We start from the raw sequence: 26,167 nt of genomic DNA on the forward strand, positions 1-26,167 counted from the left end.
CTTGCTTGCATGGAGAGGTGTTTCTATTTTATCACTGAATAATTAAAAATCCTGCTGTACAAATGTGCAGCAGACTGCGTTCGCACGTTTGCATCAGTTTCAGCATACTTAGCTAGTGAAACTGGCCATCTCTCGGCGAGATACACAAAAGCGATGTGCGCCTAATGGTCTTGCCAATTTTGCTTCACTGAGCCTCGTCGCGATGAGTCGTTGAGGAAACAGCTAGTGTTAACAGCACAGCGAATACTTCCCCACGAAAAAAAAAACTTAAAAAAAAAAACTAATTACCAGCTGTAATCTGCAAGGCAGAATATTTGTATGTGGCTGAAGTTTCGTTAGTGTCGTATTTTCTGTTGAAGTGCGCAAAAAGTAAATGTTAAACTTGTAACCTAAATTGCTAACTTTATACCGCATATAAAAGGCCGCAATATTTATTGACATCAAAGAGCAGTGTCGAAGAGAAGGGAACACGGCGGGCAGGAAGGACATAAAACTGCGACCGTAGTCAGCCGTAGTTGCGCACAGCATGTGTGCCATGGCGGCTGCCATGTCAAGGCGAGGCGTCACGCGAGGCGTGCGTGTTAGTGAATGAACGATGTGTTTTTAAGGACCCCGTGGTGTTAGCGCCTGTGCAATCTCATTTGTGCAGTAATATAGTTGGATAGTTTTATCTATGGATGCTGTTAATACTTCAAAACAACGCAAGGCAACTGTTTTACCCCTGTCCTTTGCGGCTTTGTGGATCTATCAGCGTGCATCATGTGCAGCGTTTTCCCCGGCGCCGATTTACCATTTTGAGGTAATTATACTTCTTATTTATGCTTCTGTAGTACAGTATGAAGTGTTTTCTTCTTTTTTTTGTAATCCTGACAGTGGACGTAAGTACAGTGCCGTCGGGCCAGTTGCTGTGTGCATTGCAGCAATAACATGCCTGTTTCCGACAACGCTGTGCAAGATTTCTGTCTAGAGTTCTTTATATCTGTCTACAGTTTCGATGGAACACACATCTTATGTTGATTTTGTGTGCTTTGTAATAATCCTGTCATGTCAGGTAACGTCATTGTTTATTATGATAAATATTTTGAGCTAGCATATATCAACTGCCCTAAAATATTGGCGAGCCGCATTTATTCTAATTTGGAAGCAAATATTGCCAGCTTAAATGTTTCGTGGTAGAACTAGCACCCCTGCTTTCAACTGTTTCTATATGTGTGTATTTTTGTGCCCAGGTTTTTTTAACCACTTCATAAAAAGGACGTTCTCTGGTCGAAGTCAATGAAAAGCTCTCTCATTCAAGATTGCTGACCTGACGAAGATCTCGAAAGAGGAATCTGTAAAAAGATATGCTGTGCTAATAAATGCTTCTAGCAATTTTACCTGTTTTTCATTATCTGGTGCATTGCAACATTTTCTTACACAGCAATAGACCTATTAGACTAACACTAATAGGCCTATTAGACTAATCACTAATAGACCTACTAGACTAATACACTAATAATAGACTGTATTAGTGTCAATAACCTAATAGGCTATTAGTTTTTGTATTAGAATTTTTGCTAGGGAAGGCATCCAAAAGTGCTCTGTAAAAATATTTCCTTCATAAACTAGTCAGTAGAGGAAGGCAGACAAAGTTTGATTAAATGTGCATTAATAATGTACACAGAAGCCTGCTAAACTATATGCCAGATGAACACCTAGCCCAAGGATATGAAACAAACTTAGGCCCAATCACAGCAAACCAGCTGCATCAACCTGGCATCTATGCAATCTGTGCAAGAACTGCAGAGGGCGACTCTCAAAGCCACAAGCTACATGAGGAAAGGCAACTGTTCACCGTATTCATACAGTCATAATGATCATTATTCCTACACATATGAAGTGTTGTCATTGCACACCACACAGGCTGCTACTAAGAGCTATCAGATGCAAAAAAAAAAAAAAAAAAATGCCACTAATGACAATTTGAGAATGGTGCACATCAGATGATAATGTGAAACAATTTGTGTGCAAGTGGCAATGCATACAACAACATAAATTGGCAGCCATCCCGCCCTGCGAACGTGAATGTCCAGCGAAGCTGTATCAAACACCACACATGGTCGAGCATTGTATTCACGCTGTTTTTCTGGTGCCTAATTTCCGTGGTCTACCCATGGCAGTCTTAGAATGAACTTAATGAGTTGCTACACGAGTCTCCCTTTTATATATGAAAGGGTGGTGACACGTCACTAAGTGTATGTGTGTGTGTGTGTGTATATATATATTGTAATGAAGAAGAAGGCCTGGGCTTGAGCATCAGGATTGCCAACAGCATCGCATGCTGCAGAGGCTCAAGCTTAGAGATTGTGCACGGTGAAATGCTCGACCCGTCATCAGCCTTTTGTCGAATAAATGTCCTTTATAATTGGTGGAGGTGCTGGGTACCCCTCAACTCTACCATCCTGGAACTCCGCACTCGGACGCTACCTTCCACCAAGCCAGACGCCGAACCGTAGATGCTCCCGTCACCGCCTGTTCTCTGTGCTGGAGCTATCCGCCAGCGGGATCCTACCATCTTCAGCGGGACCGACGACGATGTTGAAGATTGGCTTGCGTCCTACGAGCGGGTAAGCGCTCATAACAAATGGGACAACTCGACCAAGCTAACCAACATCGCTTTCTATCTCGCGGGTGTGGCCAATCTCTGGTTAAAGAACCATGAGGCGGATTTCCGAACGTGGTCTACATTCAAAACAGCCTTTACAGAAGTATTTGACCGTCCCACCGTCCACAAACTTCGAGCTGAGCAGCGCTTGCACACACGCACGCAGGACACGGGTGAAACATTCACCAGTTACATCGAAGATGTTGTTGATGAGTGCAAACGCGTCAATGCCACCATGTCGGAAGCGGACCGAATTAAGCACATCATGAAAGGCATTGATGATGATGTGTTCCAAATGCTCCTGGCCAAGAACCCGAACAGTGTTGCCGAGGTTATTACCCTCTGTCAGAGCTACGACGAGCTACGCAAGCAACCGTTGCAGAGCACCGCATTCTGACAGACAAAACATCTATCGTACGGCGCCGCCCATACCGTGTGTCTCTAGCCGAGCGGAAAATCATCGAAGACAACGTCGCAGACATGCTGGAACGCAAGGTAATTCGCCCCTCGGCTAGTTCTTGGTCGTCTCCTGTTGTCTTGGTCCGCAAAAAAGATGGCTCCGTGCGCTTTTGCGTTGATTACCGGGCGCTCAACAAGATAACTCGAAAAGACGTCTACCCTATGCCGCGCATTGATGACGCCCTTGATTCCCTCCAAGGTGCGGAATACTTTTCCAGCCTGGATCTGCGTTCCGGCTATTGGCAAATCCCCATGCACGAAGACGATAAAGAAAAAACGGCGTTCGCAACCCCCGATGGACTGTACGAGTTCAACGTAATGCCTTTCGGGCTCTGCAACGCGCCTGCGACTTTTGAGCGCATGATTGACACCGTGTTGCGTGGCCTGAAGTGGAAGACCTGCCTGTGTTATCTGGACGACATTGTCATTTTTTCATCCACATTTAATCAGCACCTACAACGCTTGGATGAAGTTTTGACGTGCCTCGCCCGCGCTGGTCTTCAGCTGAACACCAAGAAATGCCGTTTCGCCAGCAAAGCCATTAAGATCCTGGGTCATGTCGTGAGCAGGGATGGCATTCAGCCGGACCCTGATAAGACTGCTGCAGTTCTTCGCTTTCCTCGTCCTGACAGACCCAAAGACTTGCGCGGTTTCCTTGGCCTCGCCTCTTATTTCCGTCGCTTTATCCAGAACTTTGCCTCCATCGCAGCTCCATTACACAAGCTACTAGCTTCCGGTGTACCCTTTCTGTGGTCTCAGGAATGCGAATTGGCATTTGCACGCTTGAAGGACGCCCTCACCTCTGCACCTGTGCTTTGCCATTTTGATGAGGCCGCACCGACTCTCCTACACACAGACGCTAGCGGCCGCGGTATAGGTGCTGTTCTTCTGCAACGCGACAACTCTTCGCGAGAGAGAGTCATTGCATACGCCAGCCGTGTACTCAGCGCTTCCGAAAAGAACTATACGATCACTGAGCAAGAGTGCTTGGCTATTGTTTGGTCGATACAGAAGTTTCGCCCTTATCTCCACGGCCGCCATTTCACCATCGTTACGGACCACCACGCTTTATGCTGGCTTTCCACGCTCAAGAACTTGTCTGGACGCCTGGGTCGCTGGATTTTACGCCTCCAAGAGTATGATTTCGAAATCATATACAAGTCCGGGAAGAAACACCAAGACGCCGACGCTCTTTCTCGCTGCCCGCTTCCTACGGCCCCGCTCGACGCCTCTGCAATCGCTTCGCACGTCACCAGTTCGACCGACACTGCTACGGTTTCCTCCCTGGCCTCTATGTACCAACTGCCTTTCGACGATGATCAGCCACTCGCCTCTCGTCAGCTGGCTGACCCGTACTGTCAACGCTTCATTGATCACCTCTCTGGGGCTTCTCGTCCACCTAACGCGCGCCTCCATCGCCAGCTCGCGCACTTTAAGCTGGACGATGGCGTGCTGTATCGCCGTATTTACCATCCTGACGGGCAACGCTGGGTGCCAGTTCTACCACGCTCTCTCCGACTTCCTGTCCTCAACGCCTTTCACGATGATTTGACAGCTGGCCACCTTGGGTTCCATAAAACCTATGACCGCATTCGAAGTCGTTTCTATTGGCCTGGCCTTTCTGCTAGCGTCGCCAGATACATCGGTTCCTGCTCTCCCTGCCAGCGTCGCAAGCTCCCAACATCTGCTCCTGTCGGCCAATTACAGCCGCTTCCATGCCCTGCAGCCCCGTTCGAGGTTGTTGGGATCGACCTTTACGGGCCCCTTCCGGTCACTACTGCTGGCAATCGATGGATAGTGACTGCCGTCGACCATCTGACGCGCTACGCTGAGACAGCTTCTGTGCTTACTGGCTCTGCTTCGGAAGTTGCTCACTTCGTTCTTGAAGCCATTATTCTACGCCATGGTGCTCCTCGTGTACTGCTCAGTGACCGTGGAAAGGCGTTCCTTTCCCAACTGCTAAACGAAGTTCTTCAAGCCTCCAGCACAGCCCACAAGACAGCTTCTAGCTATCACCCCCAGACTAACGGCCTGACCGAGCGGTTTCATCGCACCCTTGCCGACATGATCGCCGCTTATATTCAACCAGACCACAAAAACTGGGATGTTCTTTTACCATTCGTCACTTTCGCCTATAACACGGCCGTGCAGCGCACAACTGGCTACTCGCCATTTTACCTCGTTTATGGACGCTCCCCTACTTTCTTTCTGGACGTTTCATTCTTCAACTCCAAGGCTAATACATCTCTATCATCGTGCGAGGAGTACATTTCCCGACTCGACCACTGTCTCCAGCTTGCTCGCCTGAACACAGAGGCCAGACAACAAGACCGGAAAAATATTTACGACGAATGCCATCGCGTTGTATCTTTTCGACCTGGTGACGAGGTCCTGCTCCTGACTCCTGTTCGCACCCCTGGTTTATGCGAAAAATTCCAGCCACGGTTTATCGGGCCGTACATAGTCCTTGGACAGACTTCGCCTGTCAACTATCGCGTTACTCCTCTTGACGCCCCCACAGACCGCCGTTGCCGCAATACCGAGGTTGTCCACGTCTCCCGCATGAAGCCCTTCACGCGGCGTGCCTCGACACCTTGACGGCCGGCCAGGATGGCCGCTTTCACGTCGGGGGGAAATTAGTGTGGGCGTTTATTACGCACATCTTCCTCATCTGTATGTTATCATCATCATCCTCGCACTTTTACCTATCCTCCTCTTCGCCTGTATATGTGTTCATCATCATCGCCTGTGTGCTGCGCTGGTTCGCTGACGAGCTCCCGGGCCTAATAAACGTCGTTCCAACCGAGACGTCACAATATATGCTGTATGCCTGATTGCAAAAAAGATATGCCGTTTGTCTTCAATTGTTAACCTGGCATTTTGTGTTTACGCCACGAAATTTTCCGACCAACGAGAAGTATACAGCGTCGCTGTAAATATTATGCGTGGCTCTGCTACCGCAAACACCAGAGACCAGCGGAGCTGGGGAAAGCCTAATAAAGTAGTGGCAAACCACACACTCAGTTTCCTGGCGCTCAGGATTTCTTCGTGATGTTCTGCGTAGTATCGCGATGAATTCAACCGGCCACGTTCACAGGCCTTCGGATCTTCATTTCTTCGCCTACGCGAACTCTCGGCTTCCCTCAATCTAAACTCGGGATGTTCTCTTCTGCAACGCTTGGTTTCAGCTTCCCTAGCTCTTGCTTCAGTCTTTCGGAAGCAACTAGTGTCCAGTTGTCTGGTCAAAACCTGCTGAGCTGCTGCCAGAGGCATCAGCTGCAGTCACGGACACCAGGCGCGTTCGGCACGAACGCGGGGAAACGCGATCGGCGCGGGCAGCAGCTCTACGTGTCCGACTATCACATGCCTTCACTCCTCCGCATCCGCTATGCTGTGTGATGCTATTTTTATACTCTGTTTTTACTCTCTCTCCACTCTCTCTCCCCCAGCTCGGTGAAACTATCGCACAGCTGGTATAGGGTAGGGAGTTTTGTGTTTACGCCACGAAATTTTCCGACCAACGAGAGGTATACAGCTTCGCTGCAATAAGTTTGTCAAGGAAATCAGTCTAAACAGTTCAGCGCACATTACTGAACATGCTGTCTTATTGCTGCTGCCACTAAAGTGTGTGGCTTTGATTTAATGTGGCTCCTTTGCCATCCACATTACATTAGTAGACTAACTTTATCCAGACTTTACTGATCGAAACAACATTATGTGACAGTGCTCATGGTATAAGTGTTGGCAATAGGTGATCTACGGCCTAAGCTTTGAACAGGCTGCAGTATTTTGTAAATAAATAAATAATAAACCAGCAACACTCTGGCAATGAAATTAGCCTGGACAGTGCAAGCATGCACACACTGCTTTTTTGTTGCTGCTCAACCCTTCACTCAGCACTGTGCTCACCTGGCTGTTTTGGCATCCCTTGCCACCAGGACTAGATATGTGCGAAACCAACGCAGCAACAACTTTTCATCTTCAAAGACAAAGCAGGAACCACGGCCCTCTGGATGGTAGAAGTAGACAGCCTGTGACAAAGCACACACTCCGTTTCAATGGTCTTGGTCAAGAGAGCGGCACAGCTTTTTCACCTTCCTACACCCATCTGCCATAGAGGCAGGGATAATTAAAAAAAAAAAGTAAGTATAGTTCTATAAACAACATTCACATTAAGAATAATAAGAGGCCACAATTTTTGTAAAAAACAATAAATGTCCTTCATGAGTAAATGTTTAATCTCTTTCATGAACCAGCTTCCGTCAATATGTGCTGCTGGAAATGAAAATTGTAGTTACATGTGAAAAAGTACTTAAAAGAGGCAAGTTCAGCAAGCCATCTGAATAGGTATCATCATTTAACAGTGGAGCGTAAAAACGAGTAACAGCGCAAGACACAGGACATAAGAGGGAGTTGGACGAAGTGCTGACGCAAACAAGTGAAGAGCGAAGCAGTGGGTGGGGTAAAAAGGTGCCTGATGTACTAGAAACGAAATGCAATAACGTGCAAACTTGGACTGGTTGGTACGTGTCGCACAAAAAAAAAAAAAGCAGCGGAAGACACAGGACATAAGAAGGAGACAGACGAAGCGCTGATGCAAACAAGTGAGCAAAGCAGGGGGTGGGGTAAAAAGGTGCATGATGTACTACAAATGAAGTGCAATAACGTGCGAACTTGGACCGGTTGGTACATGCTGCATAAAAAAAAGGCGAAAGCTTGCACTAGGCCAAGCAAAGCTCAAGAGACAGCGAAGCTGACCGATTGATTGCGTCGTGATGGCTTACATAGCATGTTGGCGCATGCACAACACCACCATCAAGATCTTTCCTGGCCTCGCAAGACGAACTCACGGCAAGTTCTCCAGAGTCGTACTTCGTCAAGCTCTGTAGAATCCGCGCACCGGCGTCCTCTTCTTGCATGCAGTAGGCTCACTGCACGTTGCATAGCGCACCTTGCAACACCGACACCACGTTCTAATGCCGACACCACGTTCTAATGCCGACACCGCGTTCCACTGCATTGCAATGCTGACAACGCGTTCCAGCGGAACTGCTCTATGAATGCATCTCTCTCTCTCTCGCTCTCATTTTCTTTATCTCTCTCCCGAGCATAGCGCGCAAAACCTCTTCTTCACCTCACAGAGTATTGGCATGAGCACATGCGAACGCACCACCTGTGGACAAAGACAACACTCGAACACAATCATACGGTTCGCTGTCGTGAGCCAAGAAAGAAGCAGGGAGAAGAAGAAAAAGAAGATTTGAAGAGAGCAATATAGCACGAGGAGGATATTGAAGAGATGAAGAAACAAGTGAGAAAAAAGGAAGGTGTCTGATCAAAAAAAGAACGGAAGGTTTAAAAGAAGACGAAGTGGAAAAATGAACGTGTGGCTACGTGGCCAAGGCGGAGAAGGGACACATAGCAGAAGAGAGCAGCCCAGCTACGCTCTGGGACGAAGGCAGGCAGAAGGAGCTGGAGGCCGGACAGGACGGGTGGATCGCGGAGACGGCAGCAACCCAATGGAAGGTGTTCTTTAGCTGCCGCGGCCACGACCCACGAGCTGAGTGGATGACGTCCCACCGGAAGCCCCAGCTACAGGCTGACGGCGCCGCTTCCCGGATTCTCTGCGGCTACGATCTGCAAGCTAGCGGAGTTGACCGATCCTGGCGCCTCGGTCACCCCACCGTCCTAATCCCCTGACCACACCAAACGTAAACCGAACGTCGGACACAGCGACGTCGAGTCTAAAACGCATCGGCGGGTCCAACGACGTGTCGTTGGAAGCCACGACGACGAGGTGACGTGGCCACGTCGATGGACGCAATGTAAATATTTCGGACTTATGAATGCATAATATCTGAGGACTCTGGGGAATTTCTAGAATTAACTCGTGCTGCACATTGTTTGTTTTGTGTTGTCTTTGCCGTTTGCTTTTCTTTCAATTATAAATGTTTGTCTTAAACATGCGAGTTGTCCCTGTCTGTCTTTAGTCCACCGAAATACGTGACATTCGCATAAATGCATGTTCTGCAAGCGTGGCTGTATAGCCTAGTGGTTACGACGCTCACCTTCGGACCGTGGGTACGCGGGTTCAAATCCCGCCTCGGCAAGAAAGTTTTTCTTTTATTTATTTCTTCATTGCTGATGATGATAGTTTCTTGATACGAACCACAAATTACGGCTGGCTTAAAGAGCTTCGCTGTTAAAACAACAGCGCAAGACACAGGACATAAGAAGGAGACAGAAGAAGCGCTAAAGCAAACAAGTGAGTAAAGCAGGGGGTGGGGTAAAAAGGTGCCTGATATACTAGAAATGAACTGCAATAATGTGCGGATTGGGGCCGGTTGGTACATGTCACATAAAAACGAGTAACAGCGCAAGATACAGGATGTAAGGAGACGGACTTAATAACAGTGGAGCCTCTTTTTACTGCTGATCTCTCCAGTTTTTGGTGAAGCCATTGTAGCGCGAATGGCTCCACAATGTATCAACCAACTGGCCCAAAACAAGTGATATTGCCTCTAAAGTTTTCTTACAGCCTGCAATTAAATCTAGTCTGCTCCACTCAATGAACTTGCTCTATTGAGCACGGACTTTCACAGGAGACGGAAGTATTTCATTTCCACTACATGAAAGAAACCAGTAGCATGTGCGTAAAAGCTTTCATATGGAACACTGCATTTGAATAATGCTGCTGCTGAGCCAGGTAGGTGTTTTGTTGTCATGGCAGTGCTAAGAATTGGCCAGTTGGCTAGTTAAGATTAACTTATTGCAAATTAGTAACCTGAAAGAATGCAAGATGCAGAAGAGAAAACACACAGTACAAGCACCAAACTGTGTGTTTTCTATTGAGTGTTTTGCACAACATCATGCTACTAACTTACAATGAGTACTTCTAATGAGCGCTCCACCAAGCAAGGTCTTTCTCAATATCTATAGCTAAGAAGCCCTGACAAAGCTATAAACAGGCATGTGTATGACCAAGGAACAGATGTAGTCTAAAGTTGCAACATCTTCTCTGTTTCTGACACAATGCCAATTATGTTATCATATATAGTACCAGATGAGGGCCCTGTTCCTGCATTTCAGACATTGTATAGACATTGGCCTATCTACACGGTCTTAGGGTCAATAAGCCAGCACAAGAAGTAAAAAAGCTGAAAAACCTTTTACTGTATAGACTTGTGTATGGGCCGCACTCTTTTTCACAATTTTGACAAAGTGTGGCCCTTACATGGAACCAAAACGAAAGGTTCATTCCCGTGTAAGAGCCACTACCAGACGGCTGTAGATACTAAATGCCACTACCAGATGGCTCTCGCCATCTAGTAGCGGCACGCGGAAGTACGCAGCTTGAGAAAATTCGCTGATGCTCGCATGCGGCATCAAATGTGAATGCTTCTCTGTTGCAAATTTTGGGCTGCCAAGTTGGGGGTGCGGCCCTTGCACGGGTGAGGCCCTTACACAAGTCTATACGGTAAACAAAAATATGCAGGACAAGTTTTGCACAGAAGCCAGTGCAACTATAATTCACTTGGGTTAAGTTTATATTGTTGTACAGGAAGGAGATACACAGCTTAAGGCTTACTTTTATGTCGCACTTTGCTAGAGCTCATGTAAAGCACACACTGCCACATCGCTACTTGATTAAGATTGTAAATGAAACTAGAGGTTGATCTCGCAGTAAGAGCACTGAATATAGGAGTATTTGGCTTTGTACGTACCTTTGCAGGCCAGAGTATGCCAGACATACATGCATCACAGCCTGCCGTATCGTATCACATGCATACTTAGGATGTTGAGAAACAGGGTTTGTACAAGTTTCCAAGGCAAACATTCAAGGATATTCCAAGACTTTCCAGGACCTGTCGCCGGTTTTTCAAGGACTCAAAGCGGCATCCAAAGTAGGATTTCTTTAATCTAACATTTCCAAAAATAACTAGTTTTATAGCACTTACAATAAATAAATGTATATGACAATTATAATAAATATGTCTAGCCTTGATAACTTCTCAAGATCAAAACACAGAATGAACGCCTACAACAGCGGCTGAGATTTCTCAATAGGCCTGGGGCAAGGTTCACCAAAAATATTCAAAAACATTCAGCATAGGGTCACTAAAATAAAATAAATAAATGTATATCCCAATGATGGTAATAATGTCTAGCCTTGATCACTTTGCAAGTTCACAACCATACAAAAAAAGAAAAAGTTCACAAAACACAATGAATGCTCCCAACAGCTACTCTGACATCTCAAGTATTAACTGGGCAAGTTTAGCGAACATTTCCAAAGCATTCAGTGTAGTCTTGCTACACATCCATTATATTATAACAAATTGAAGTATATTGAAATTTTGTAAAACATGATCATTTTTCAAGTCCGCAATATTAAAAGTTGACACAACGAACACTCGCAACAGCTGCTCAGGCTTCTGCAGTATCAGCTGGGTTGGTTGATCAAATACTTCCAAAACATCCAGCACACCGTATATTCCGGTGCGTCTTATGGAACGGTCCCTCACCGACGCACGCTTTCACTCGCACATACAGCCTACGGCGCGCGGGGACGATGTTATCGCCCTTGCACTTAATACGGAACATCGCGGCAACCACGGCGGCAGAAATGCGTGTGGAGTGGAAATATATGGCACCCATACGCTTGCGCGTGACCCGCTTTCACAGAGCGAAACATCACTGTAACTTTTTATAAATCACTTACCGAAAGAACAGGTGCGTCTTGTGCACCGGTGCGACTGCCGTTTTGAGGGGCAAATTATAGACCGGAAAATATGGTAATGTTATTGCACTTATATTATCATAAATAATATAACAAACCTCCACCCAAAGGCACTGAGCATCAGTGGTAAAGTTGCTCCACTATAGCTCTCTTTAGCTTCAATAGCTTCACTAGCAATAGCACAAGAGTGAAAGTGGGACAAGGCAGACTGACGGGCGAGGAGTGAAACGAACGATAGGGTAAGAAAAGCAGCGTAAACATTGCCAGGCGAGCCAGCACCGAAGCGCGGCATGGGTCTCTCGCTCCACGACACGGTGAAGCCTTTTATTTTTTCCGCGCAGTTCTGCAAAACAGAACCATGTGTACTCGCGCTGGCGTATTGTTTCTGAAATGGGGAATTTGTCAGATCAACGCTGATCTACCACAGAAAGGAGGTCCCAATGTCGATATCAGAGTGCATTGCTCACAAAATTCAGGAATTTTCAAGGAAGGAAAAAAATCTCAGGACTTTCAAAGGCCTTGAAAACGCAGTTTTCAATTTCAAGGGTTTTCAAGGATATCAAGGACCTGTACGCACCCTGGAGAAATGATACTAGCATTTCTTTGTTTTCTTTAGCATCTTATTCCTAATTTTTTATAAACATCAAGCAGTACACACAATACACATGTTACAACTCTAGACTGCAATTGTTCCTTGGTCATACACATGCCTGTTTATAGCTTTCACAGTGCTTCTCTGCTATAAATATTATTAGGATAGACCTTGCTCCCTGGAGCATTCCCTGGAAGTACTCAATGTAATTTAGTAGCATGATGTGCAAAACGCAGAATTGAAAACACAATTTCATGCTTGTACTGCATGTTTTCTCTTCTGTGTCTTGCGTTTTTCTCAGATTACTAACTTGCAATGAGTATGAAATCATACGAAAAGCCCAGTGATAACAAGATGCAGGAAGAGATGAACTCAATGAAAAAAAAATGGCTTCTGTCCTTTCTACGCACCTTATCCCCCCCCTGCACCATGCTTTATTTCTTTTTTTCTTTCATTAAAGCAACGTTTAAAGTAAAGAAATGCACAGCTGCTCCAAGCATGTAATCAATGTGCTATGTCTCAAGTCAGAACTGTGTTGATAGATTACTGTCCATCCCAAAAAAGTTACAACCCACTGCAACTCTGACCTGGGCTGACATAAAGCCTTGTGGTTCTGCTGCAGTTGATGGCACAGTCCTGCTCTTGTATTGCAGAAACTCTAAATGCTACAGATTAGTTAATTAATTTATAGGGTTTTACGTGCCAAAACCACGACCTGATTATGAGGCATGCCGTAGTGGGGGACTCCGGAAATTTGGACCACCTGGGGTTCTTTAACGTGCACCTAAATCTAAGTACACGGGTGTTTTCGCATTTCGCCCCCATCGAAATGCAGCCGCCGTGGCCGGGATTCGATCCCACGACCTCGTGCTTAGCAGTCCAACACCATAGCCACTGAGCAACCACGGCAGGTTAAATGCTACAGAGGCCGCTACAATCTGAAATTAGGCTAGCACCTGCGAGCACACTACATGGACAAATGCATATACCCCCTTCAAGCAATATGAAAGGGAACAAGAAAATTGTATCCAGAACGCTGTGGTGACTAAACATACATTCTCAGCACAAAAGAGCTCAATGCCACTAAAACAGCAGAGGGAGGGCTACCTGCTGCACGTTAAAATGTCTCGTTCGAATACAAACATCCCGAGTAATTTCTTCTTCACAACAAATTCAGTGTTTCCGCTGATATTGCTCGTGACTATACATATGAAGTCGTGGTAGCACTGGCCTACATTTTTTTTAAACAGATTGTATGTACTTTTAATGTCAAAGAGCGCTGAAGTGAACTGGATGAAGCATTGCTGATTCAAGAGCAAAAAGGGCACATGACGAGATAAACATACGACAGACAAACATGGTACAGCACAGCAACACATAGGAAGCAAAAGCACAGAATGAACAAGGAAAGAAGGGTGGCAAATGTCAGCCTCTATGTAGCCTTCAACCACTGCACTGGGCTCACTAGCATGTGCATGAGCGTTTTGTGACACTGCCGTGAATAAGACCTCTAATTTTCAGGCTGCAACCAGCCTCCTGCTTTGAGTCTGAAGCCATTCTGCACTTGGAGCAAATTTTGAAATGCTTACATTAAAATGAGACATGATTGCTAAGCTCTCGAGGAACTGAGGCTTTGTACCTTAACTGCGAAGTTGATGGCTATTTAATAAAGCAAACAAAAAAAGAGAAGATTTTCTTTTCAGTTTTCTTTTAGGTATGAACTAAGCTTACTTTGTGTAAATGGCAATCAGCTCTGGAGAGCTACAATCTTCCGATAGGCCACTTACTTCAACTTCACATTGTACTCTGTTACTGTTGTTGCTAAGCCCTCCTAAGTGCAAGCACATTTCTCTGCCCAGACTTGAGCTTACAACTAGTCATTCCTTTATGAAATATCTTCATTTTGACATGAGGAGGGAAGGCTAGAATGGGTAGTCAAGGTGCACAAAATCAGTTTATTTTTGTAGGCTTCATAATCACTGTGCATTCTTTTCAATGACACAAAGCGGATAACACACAGGGATGAACGCCTGATGATAAAATAAAAAGGAAATAACTGTCGCAATGATTGTACAGTTTTTGTATTGCACACATGGAAATATATTCTCTGTTCCAATACACCTTTCTTTCCTTAAACAGTTGGTAGCGACACTTCCATGTGTCCCGTTCACTGTCTGTAGAATGCTTCACACCACTGAAAAGAATGCACAGTAAACCGCACCAACTCACCCGGCAACAAATCCTTTTGGTGCCTAATCACCCTGCCTCATGCAAAGGAGAATCGCACACAAATGTAAAGGAGTTACTCACGTCTTCGCGAGCGACGACAAATTCACCCTCACTACTTAGGGCGGCACACTGTGGGGCACAGCCATGTGCATCCAGAACAAGCTGCTTGGAAGGCTGCCCATTCGCACCAAGAACCAGCGACAGCACCTTGGTGCCTGTGGCCACAAACAGCTGGCTGGCCCCGGCAAAGGCCAGTGCATTGACTGAGCCAAACTCCAGGGGCACCACAGTCTGACGGCTCTGCTGCCGCGTGACATCCCCACGATACAGCAGCAAGCGACCATCTTCCAGGCCAACGGCCATAAGTGTCAGCCGTTCATCCACAGCCAGTGACTTGGCCTGCCGAAAAAAGGCCTCGGTGCACTGAGTACTGACCCCACAGTGAACCAGATAAAAGGAATACAGAGCACTAAACTAGTTTCATGGAAATCAACTTCATTTGTATTCAAAATTGCCTGACCGACTGAGTGAATTATTTGTTTTACTTACTCTTGGTTTAGCATCTCAAAGTTACACGTGTTTGAGAGGTGCCACAGTGGAGGACCCTGGATAAATTATTTTACCTGCTTGCAGTTCAATGTGCACCAAAATCTTGGTAAACAAGTGGTCCTGTATTCCGAGCTTGTCGAAATGTAACAGTCATGTCAGGAAATTGATCTCACAACTTTTTGCGCAGAAGCAGACCGCCATCGCCACTGCGGCTAATTTTTGTACAGGAGACAATCCTAATTTTATAACTATTTAATATTCAGTGCACCTCCCCCCCCCCAAGTGCTTTCTTTGCCAACTCTTGCTTTCATTTTGTTCCTATGACTCATTACACTAATCTCACAGCAAGTGGCTGGTCTCTACCGACGCGAAGCTACCTACTTTGTCGAATATGGCTAGGAGTAGCCTTAACGAAGTCTTTTGCTTTCAGAATTGGATGGGCCGACGACGCCTCGTGTGATGACTGTGGTAGCGATGAAACAACACCTCTGTGGCTGTCCTCGCTACAATTTACAGACACGATCGCTTGCAATCACGATAGCATCCTTGGATTAAAGACCTTTAACAGAAGAAACAATTTTAGAATGCAGACACCCCAAGCCATCGCAGCGGAGGGCAACGTGGGCTCTGTTGCAGTTTTTAAGGACTACAGAATTAGACAAGCGGCTGTAGCCTGAACTAGACACAGTGCTACAAGTGCTACTGTGCTGTGCAGCGATTGTTTGCGGTGACAGTGACCGACTGTGATAGTGTATGTGTGCTTCCTTTCTTTCTCTATCTCTACTTTTCTATCACTTTACCTCCCCTTCCCCTCTCTCCCCAGCATAGGGTAGCAAACCAGACCTTCCCCTCTGGTTAACCTCCCTGCCTCTCCCCTTTCTTCTTTCTCTCACAGCAAGTGTGCAACCCTTCATGCTGTTTAACAGTATGAGTTATGCTCGTATGGCTAACACATTAGTGCAGCCTCTGTGCTACTTGAATGCAATATTCGCATGCACTAATCAGACACAATGCTAATCTTGTACCCACAAACTGAATGTGTGCCAATAATGTAGCATCTCAAAATGTGGCATTGTGTGCAGCCTCAAATCTGCTTATCTGTGCTACTTGCTTGTTCACTATTTTCATTTATTTAGCATTTGCAAATGCTGCCACTGCCAAGACGGTTACAGCAAGAAGGCACAAACAAAACAGAGAATTACAGTTGATGAAAAATTCAGTATTAATCAAATGTTAGCTTTAGAGAGAGAAAGGCTAAATGTATGTATTAAAAAACTGAAAAAAATGTTTCCAGCAATCAATAAGTAGAAGTGCAATTGAACTCAAAATTACAAGAAGCAGGCAATAAGTACAAAAAATATAGTCAAACACAGTCACCAGGTGACAAAAAAAAATACTAGTATACTGCAAATGTTTCTTTCATCCCTTTCAGTCCTTCCGATTCCATTTGGAATCAAGTGATTTAACTGCCTTCACGAGTGTACCAAATACATTCTACAAAGAAAACCTGCTTTAATTGAAAAGGTTCGGCTTTTATTTGCATATGCTGAAAATGCTGTACAGTTTAGTCAATTAAAAATGAATGAAATTATGGGCTTTTATGTGCCAAAACTACGATATGATTATGAGGCATACCATAGTGGGGAACTCCAGATATATTCTGACCACCTGGTATTCTTTAACGTGCATCCAATGCACAGTACACAGGTGTTTTTGCATTTCGCCCCCATCGAAAGGCGGCCGTCATGGCCGGAATTTGATCCCATGCCCTCAATCTTGGCAACGCAATGCCAAAGCCACTATGCTACCACGGCCGGTTGTACATTGGTCAGTCAAGTTCTGCAAAGGCCAGCGCATTTCGTTTCATATTTTGTCGTAACATGACGAAATCTCAACTTTGGCGGGTTTCAGCATGGGCACACATTGCATTGCGCCCTTCGAGAGTTACATCGCAGATAACACTAATATTTCTTTATTTTCAGGACATTTATGATTATGCAGTCTCGTAGAACAACAAAAAGTGCAGTATGTTAGAAAGAAACATGCCTCGTTTTTGCAAAAGCATTCGAAACACGCATAGCTCTAATTGGAATCATTGGGACCTGCTGGGCCGTTCTTGCTGGGCGTGTAAAAAAGTTTCACCATGAACTTCAGCTTCCTCTCGGTGTTTTTAGGAGTCCTTGCATATTTTGTTATCTCTACGAGACAAAAAAATAAATTACTTCTGCAGTTATCAACAGTGAGCTCCTGCTGCTTTTCTGAATAATGAAATTAAGACTGTAAGCTTCGTCTTTAATGCAACGCAACATGTCAGACAAGCACATCGAATCCTCAGATTACAAGAAAGTAAATTGGATTACAGAAAGAAAAAAAAAAACAAACAAAAAAAGAATGCTGAAATTCACGCCCAACATAAATTGGCTTTGATTACCAAGACTGACAATGACGATAATGGTGATGAAGTATGTCAAGGTCAGCACCATGAACAACATCCCCATGAACAACATCCAACATCACAAGCACCTAAACAGCTGCAATCTATAGGCAGAAAAATCTTGAAAGTGGAAAGCATCGCCCTAAAGACGTGGTGATGGAGGGCATGTTGATCTGAATTTTATACAAAAAGAAACAAGGTTACAGCCATGTGAAGTTGTATCATGCAAGTCCTGCTTTGCGAGGATACTGCGTCTTACAACATTGCTTTAAGACAAACCTAAACTCTGCTGTGTGCAGACACCCAGCACTTTTGTGAAGATGACTGAAACAAAGAAAGAGCAAATTTTTGGTACTATAGCGTCATCTGGTGTTTTGAAATTTTCGCCATACAAATTGTACTGCAGTGTTCCAACAGATATCAGCACTGTTGCCGACACAATGATAACAGAAAAAGTTCCAGTAGAGATGGTTAACTGTTTCATGTCAATGGCAACAGTAATGGCACGTACACACTAGCGGCAAAACGCACGGGGTGCGCCGCCGCCGGCAAAACACTGCTGCGGCAGTCACATGACAGCATAGACTCCCCCCCCCCCCCCTCTCGAACTATCTGTCAGCTCCATCCGGAAGCTGACGCGTGTAGACGATAGTGTGAAATTAGTTTCCGGCTAACACCGGACGCGAGTACGAAACGAGCAGTCGGGCGGGTCCGCATGAAACCAGTTTCCCGCGCGCACGTCACGGAAGCAGGCCGCTCTCATTGGTCTCCTTCATCCGCGGCACGCGGCAAACCGCAAAAAATCTGTCCAGGAGCGATCTCTGCCGCAGGAAGAAAAACCTGTTTCATGGCTGCTTTTGCGGCACGCGTCTTGTTGCCGGCGGCGCGCAGCGCGCGTTTTGCCGCTAGTGTATACGTGCCATAACAATGCCAGCTACAGCGCCCCAACACGGGAGACTTTCAAAGGCCGGCAATTTCCTTGCAGCCATTCAGGTGCAACGATGTGCTCGTTTAGGTACTAACAAGTCCCACTAATTCCAATTGGAATCGTGTTGTGAAATTACACTCTTAAAATTATGGAGTGTCTATGACAGTTTACACCTATTTCACCTAAGATGACTTCATACCAAAGTAATTAGCTTTTTCCAGTCATGCGTTCACAATTAGGGACCAAAAGGATTTTAATTCGCAGGCAATAATATGAACCGGGGTTTGCTGCTTGTAATATATGGATAAAGGCTCACTGCTTGTAATATATGGATAAAGGCTTTTTGTTCTAGCATGCAAGTGGAAAAGGGAATGTTTGAAACAACCAGTACTGAAGCTATATCCAGTCAATATACATGTGTTTTCTCATGGCCATGTTACTGTGATGGAGATGGATTTAGCTGTGCCAATACTTAACAAGCTGTTTATGTGCAACTAAAGTTGCTCTTTTTCTATACTTCTCCATGAAAACGTCAGAGCAATCAAGCATGTCCAAAAACAATGGTGAACAGAAAAACAGTCACCTAATATAGACACACAAGGAGCAAGAACTGGGCGAGTTTGTGTTTATGATCCATCAGCACAACAACTAGACACGGATGAAAAATAAGAGATTATCACAGGCGCTGCCTATCAATTGAAGCTTTAATGCACACACATGGACAATGTGTACAACATTGAAGCACCAAAGCGGTAAAAACAAAAACTAAAACAACACCTTTTATAAAAGCACCCCACAGCTCACGCGTGCCTGACTTGCAGATTCATGCGCATGCTCATGGATGTGAAAAGTGTCAGTTATCTCGCGCATTCGCTGCTCTCTGCGCCTAATAACGATAGGAGTACTATCAAAAAGCGGGACGCAACCAGAAGTGTGACAGTGGATAGATAAGAGCTGGGTGTACCTTTTAACAAGGAGTGGTGTGCTTTGAGACGTACGTTGACGCACTGCCCGATGTCGCCAATGTAGATTTTACCACAAGATGATCGACAGACCTGGGATCGTCTCTTTTTTTTTTTCCATCCATGTCTAGTTTCTGTGCTGACGGATCATGTAGATGCACAAATTGTAAGCTTCTTAGTTTGGCCTTTAATTGAACCGTTCGAATTCTAGCATTTTTCGTTATTTCTGCTTGCAAATTTTAGCAAACTTGGCCAGAATTTGTTGTACCAAGAGAATGACCTCATGGCAGTAGTTATCAAGAGCAATGATCCTCTAGACGAAGCTGCGAAAAATTCCTGAAGTGCATTTACCAAAATCTGCAGCGTAGGGCTTGAATCTGATGTTAGGTCCAATCTTGCTCAGCTGCAATGAGGTTGTGTGAAAGTGACATGCTAAGCATACACTTTACTCAGTTGTGTCCCTTGTTCAGGCTCTATGGAGGGTACAGACAGGCCATTCCGTTGGGGTGGGAGGAACCCTCTCTGAACTGTGTTTGTCTTCAATGTGACTTTTTTGTCGCTGCACACAGCTGGAGGAAAAGTTGCAGCAGTTTTTCACGAAGCTGGGTGCATTGAAGACACTTGGGGGCGTAACTGTTGTCAGAGTAAATGAGTTCAAAGCGGCAGGATTTGCTGGTCTTAATCCTGCAGTGAGAAATAATGAACAGCTTGGCATTGTCACTGTTTCTATGTTTTGCATGATACAGCAGATTACATGTTGAATATTACGGTTGTTGGCGAAAAAAGGCGACCTAATGTAGACGTCAGAAGCACTAGCAGGGGCAAGTTGCTAGCACACCATATCAGGAGATGCTGTATCTTATGTGGGAGTCTTGATTAGATATATAGTAGAACCTAATTGATTCATTTCTGCTTGTTGCATTTTCCCAGCTTTTATGTACTGAAGCATTGGTCTCGTTTAGTTTCCATAAAGTCATGCACACCAGCTTCCCATTTCCAGTTAAACCCAAAAGCTGCCACGGTGCACTACTGAAGTTGCAGTGTCTATCGGTGGTGCCTATATTGACCACCGTGTATCTCCACAATTTAGTCAATGATACCTATATGTGATAATGAATGTAGTAGTAAGGAAATACACAGAAATTTTAACACTATTTCAAGACTGCTGCTCATCACATAACATATCCTTTAGGAATCAATATAACTGCTGAAGGGCTAAACACTTATAGCAAATTTTTATAACCTCGTTAAATAGATTTATGTGTCCAGCACCACACCCAGCAGTGAATACAACTCACCGGTGAGGGTGAAGTACCCGCTGCAGCTCGAACAATCCGGCAACAATGGGGCACACCATGCTTGTCAACCTACAGAAGCACAGAACAAAACTGGAACAAGGTATGGTCACTGGCTAGCTGGTGATGCTATTAGAATTTACAGTGCAGAAACTGAGGTCAATGGAACTGGATAGGGAATAGTTCTGAGGTAGAGCATTCATATTTGTTTACTGTCCTTAAGGTTTCTGCACTGTGTATTCTAATAAACAGGGAAAAAGGTCAGAAATATGAAGTTTGCCCTCCAATCATGCAATATAGGGAAGGTGGATACAATGCAAGTAGGATGTATGATTTCGAGCACTAGCTGCAGAGCTAAACTTGCAGCTTACCTTCTCCTGGTTCCACACTTTTACCAACGGGTTGACGCCGCTCTCGTCTGCCTGCACAACAGCGTACCTCAAATAAGGTGGGGCAAGTACATAAAAGCTGAGAAGGCAAGATGGGGAGGGGCACTCACTCCGAGTGTGATGAGTAGCGCGTGGTTGCGCATTTGCTGCACTAATTCGACTGTCAGTTCGTAGGCGCGGAAGGTGGTCAGCTGGAGCTGCCGGTTCACGCACACCACATGACCACCAACCTCCCCCAACACAAGCTGGCCTCGGCCGCTTGCGCTGCATGTCACGCTCAGCTCCTGCGGATGACTGCTCATTCAGTTACACTTGCAGCAACACCGCCGGTGCACTCACCTGCAGCTTGTCGAACGACTTGTCACCATCCCGCACCACCTCCTTGTCGAAGAAATTGAATCTGCGCCACTGCGATGGGCCGTTTCCATCAGTCGGGCGATCGCTGACATGAACCTACAAAGCCCTCACTCACCTGTTTGAACGCCATTTCTGCCGGCTGCGCTATGTATACTAACAAGATGGGACAAGCACCAACAACAGTTATCCTTTACACTACCAGACAGGCTGAATTAGCTGCGCACTAATGAATATGAACGCCTGAAAGCACATTCTCTAGTAGTCCGAAAGCTCTGTGCGGCCTCCGAGATGCTCCTTGGCAAAAACGTCTCTGACGTGTTTCCTGCTCATACAATTCAAGATTCCGCCGCATTTAACCAGTAAAAGCATAGCCTTTAAGATTCGCATTTTAAATCCTCAGGGCTGCATTTATTATTGTTTGATCAAGGAGGTTGGTTTGATTTATCTTTCGTAATGAACAAAGGCACGGCCGTGGCAAAGTGGTGGTGGTTCTTTGCAGGGAGTTCCGTAAGACCACAACAATTTGGGGACTTTTTGCTGGGGAATCTAGCTCCTAAATGTGCTCTTGCCTAGGTACTACAGTACTACGGGCGAGGACGCGCTTTCCTCCGTTTGTTCATGACACGACCTACTGACCACGGTGTAAGCCGTGCTACTGACTGTAGTCCTGTCCATGGCTCAGGCAGCGATGTTCCGTGCAGGGAACTTTTAAGCGAAGCTTTATAGGCTCACGAGTGTCGGCGGTGGTGGTGGTGGTGGCGGCTGCGGTGTCACGCTGAAATGTGTCCAGGATCGGCCCACATTTCAAGCTCAATGGCACATACCAACCTTAATGGCACATACCAAGGACAAAAAAGAAAGATCGAGAGAAAGAGATAGTGAGAAGGAGAGAGAGAAATGTAGAAAAATCACCACGAAGGTCAAAGAAAGAAAGAAAGAGAGAAAGAAAGAAAGGAAATCAACACCAAGGTCAGAGAGAAAGAGAGAGAAATGAAGAAAGAGATATAGAAAGAGAGAAAGGAAGATAAGTAGAGCGAAAGGGAGAGAGAAGAAATAATGAAAATCACCACGAAGATCGGATACACACAGGACAAGCTTCGCTTACCCACACATCAACCCTTTTTTAGTGCACGAGGCAAACTTGTTGTGGATCAGCTTCAAGTTCTAATAGTATTTGTTGTTGAAAAGCGCGTGTGCTATTGTGTGTGTGAACGAGATGAAAGGGAAATAGAGAGGCCCGATTTTAACAGCGAAGCTGTAAGCCAACCGTAATTTGTGGTGCGTATCAAGAAACTACCAGGAAAGAAAATTCAATAAACTTTCTTGCCGAGGCGGGATTCAAACCCGCGTGCCCCCCCCTCCCCCCTCCTCTCAAAGCGAGCGTCGTAACCACTAGGCTATACAGCCTTTCTTTTTCTTTTCTTTTTTTTCCCAGCTTGGCTACAAGCCTGAACAGGAGTTTGTCAGATCACACTCGTTTAATATGTGCTAAAGCATTCAACATTGATATCGCATCTTCATCACAGTCAGTCGTTTTGTACACATCACGTACTTTCCCAACCATTTCCACAAAATAATCATGCACAGATCGGCCTTTAACACCACAGTGTCTATATATGCTAACAGACTACGCCAGACTGCGTGCAGCACGAGTAAGAAGATAACGTCCATCTGTTCAAACTCGCGTTCAGGCGGTAAAAAACGAATGCCATGTGGATCGAGGGGTAGGTCTATCTTTAAAGTTCTCTGTAATATATCCCAAAAGAATATAGCATTATTACAGTCAATAAAAACATGTTCAATAGTTTCAGCTTTGTTGCACAGAAAGCATCTGCTAGTACCCACGGTACATAAATGCCTCTTTCTTCTAACCATGTTTCTTCTAACAGGCAATTAGGTTCCCGTGTGAAGCTTGAAGAAAAATGTTTTAACGTTCGCTGGTATCTGCATATTTTTAACCCTCTTGCCGTGAGGAACCGATAGGACGTATAACAACTTCGCGCAAGAACCGTGACATTGCGTAACGAGGGCCAATGGCCGAAGATACAAAAAAAAAAAAAAAAAAAAAAAAAAATCTGGCATAACACCTGTTAACATAGTCTGAAAAAAGCAACACAGAAACGGGTCTCTTTCGTCTCTTAGCAATATGAAACGCGATACAACTTGCTGAAGAAACAAGTGACACAATTTTTACTCGACGAAACAAATTTGTCCTTGATGTTCGCTCCCACGTAGAGCACCAGATAAACGTGGCAAAGATGCGGTGAAACTTTAATTTGACTGCCACTTTTCTCGCAATACTTGTTAGTAATTCTTAATAATGAACTAACGCTCTCCCACTAGGCTATACAGCCACGCTTGCAGAACATGCATTTATGCGAACCATATGATTGCGTTCGAGCGTCGTCGTCTTCGTCCACAGCTGGCACGTTCGTACGCTCGTGCTCTGCGAGGTGAAGAGGTTTTGCGCTATGAGAGCGAGAGAGAGAGAGAGACGCATTCAAGGATCGAGCGGGTCTCCTGGAACGCGGTGTCGGGATTGGAACGCGTTGTCGGTGTTGGAACGCGGTGTCGGTGTTGCAATCTGCGCTATGCAACGTGCAGTGACGGCCGTAAGTCCGAGACGCGCGAAAAGAAACTATCATCATCATGAGTAATAAGATGAAAGGTTCGCGCGCACTTCCGGAAAATGCTGGGCTATTTATTAGTCATATCATAAGAAGCCAACAAACAATGACACCGAGGATAGCATAGGGGTAATTATACTAGTACCTATTATTTTAAAACAAAGATCGAAATAATAGATTAATCCGAACGCGCGTAATGCGAAGGCGTGGGTTCGTGTCCCACCTGCAGCCAGTAGTTTTTTTCATCCACTTAAATTTCATTTTCATTAATTTATAATTTCTTTATTTTCAAATAATAAGTACAAAAGCTACCCTATAGCTATGCGGTTCTCGGTGTCTTTTGTTGGCTTTTTATGATGACTATATACATATATATATATATATATATATATATATATATATATATATCAGTGCAGCAAAGAATCACAGGAGCCGACACAGAAGTAGTTCAAAAAATAGAAGCACGTAGGAAAAACATAACAGGACTTTACTGACGTTTCGGCCGGGGTCCGGCCTTCACTATATATATATATATATATATATATATATATATATACAGACACACACACACAAACCTATCCTAGCTATGTGGGTGTATGTGCAGGGAACCTTACGGGATTTTTTTAAGAATAATGCAGGGAAAATTGGCGCAAACAGGGAATTTTCGTGCACAGAAATGGGAATTGAATAATGAATAAATGACACATTCATTTGCAAGTTTTACTGCAGTTCTTGTTCATGGCTGGGCGGCACATACGCCGAGCGTGCCTATTTGCAGAATGGATCCCCCAGTCGCCGACGGCCCTGGCACAGCGAAGCGGCAAACTTCATATGTTACGTACACCGCAGTGGCACGGGCCAACCGCCGACTCTGCAACCGCCGCTATGATTCCGTTTGGGCGGAAGTTCAGGCGGTGGTTAAACGGAGCATGCATGCAAATAAAGCGCGCCATCTTCCGTCGTATCTAGGTAAAGGCCCATTTAGAAGCAAGATTCCCCACAGATTTATCTCACCGCACGGAACTCCCTGCAAGGAACCGCTCCCGGCAAAGGGTACAAGGCCCTTGGACTGATGTATGTGGACGACATAGCAGAGAGGTTTAGATTAGGGGAATCCAGCCGCTTGCGTCCCCTAAATAAACATCTCTAATGCTACTCGGACAATGCAAGATATTTACAGAGAGTTGCGAATGTGTGTGGCAACGCAGCGACAAATCTAGCACTTAAAGTGTCTTTTTTCAAGTTTACGGAATGTGAACTCCATGTGAAAACTCACTGCAAGAACAACAGATATGATAATATCAATTATATCTCATGTACAGCGAGCTTGAAAAGCATATATATAGCCAGCCACTTGAATACAGCTAGTAGAACCTCGTTGATACGATCTCGTTACGTACGTTTTCCCCGCGTCAACGTTCGCAACCGAGAACACAAAATGAAATGACCTAATACAGTTACACTTTTATTTTACCGGTTCATACGTTCCCGTATAACACGATCTTTCGGCCCGAACGTTCCTTAGATCGCCAAACTGCGATCGTATGATACGTTTTCCGGCCGCCAGATCCCATGTAATAAAAAAATGTCGCAGTTTCGCCCGAAAGGCGAAGCATCGATTGCGATAGCAAATTAGTAGAGAGCTATTCGGCTGCATAAACTTGGACACATTCGCTTACTAACTGAATTAACAATCGTGGTGTCAGCACGCACAAGCAAACATGAATAGATCACACTGAATGACCGCGGACGACTGTCAAAACGCTGGCAGCAAGCCCAGCTGCCGTAGCGGGCGAAGGTTCGCGCGGTCTATCGCTTCAACGGAAACTGAGCGGCGAATGCACAGCGCATACAAAGGTCAGAGCCGTGTGGAGATAAGAGACGGTGCGGGCGACTGCCACCGCCGGACAAAGTGCAGAGAAGAAGCTGCCCCTCCCCCCCTCACTCCCACGCTGCCTTCCC

General features: G+C 45.4%; 1 protein-coding gene across 2 annotated transcripts in view; it reads right to left on the bottom strand.

Moving 5' to 3' along the window:
• Positions 1-22,030, bottom strand: part of LOC119446804 (vacuolar protein sorting-associated protein 11 homolog) — a 73,182-nt gene extending 51,152 nt beyond the window's left edge. The window contains exons 1-7 of one of the 2 annotated variants that reach the window (XM_049664391.1): positions 21,694-22,030; positions 21,561-21,629; positions 21,332-21,505; positions 21,204-21,254; positions 20,836-20,904; positions 14,746-15,063; positions 7,013-7,134 (exon numbers count right to left, since the gene is read on the bottom strand). In XM_049664391.1, the coding sequence (XP_049520348.1) occupies positions 7,013-7,134; positions 14,746-15,063; positions 20,836-20,904; positions 21,204-21,254; positions 21,332-21,505; positions 21,561-21,629; positions 21,694-21,708 (818 nt within the window). In that variant the 5' untranslated portion in view covers positions 21,709-22,030. The remainder of the gene's footprint in view (positions 1-7,012; positions 7,135-14,745; positions 15,064-20,835; positions 20,905-21,203; positions 21,255-21,331; positions 21,506-21,560; positions 21,630-21,693) is intronic. The other variant, XM_049664390.1, reaches the window with a different exon arrangement.
• Positions 22,031-26,167: the final 4,137 nt, after the last annotated feature.

This window comes from Dermacentor silvarum, chromosome 3 (assembly GCF_013339745.2).
Source record: "Dermacentor silvarum isolate Dsil-2018 chromosome 3, BIME_Dsil_1.4, whole genome shotgun sequence".
NCBI lineage: Eukaryota > Metazoa > Arthropoda > Arachnida > Ixodida > Ixodidae > Dermacentor > Dermacentor silvarum.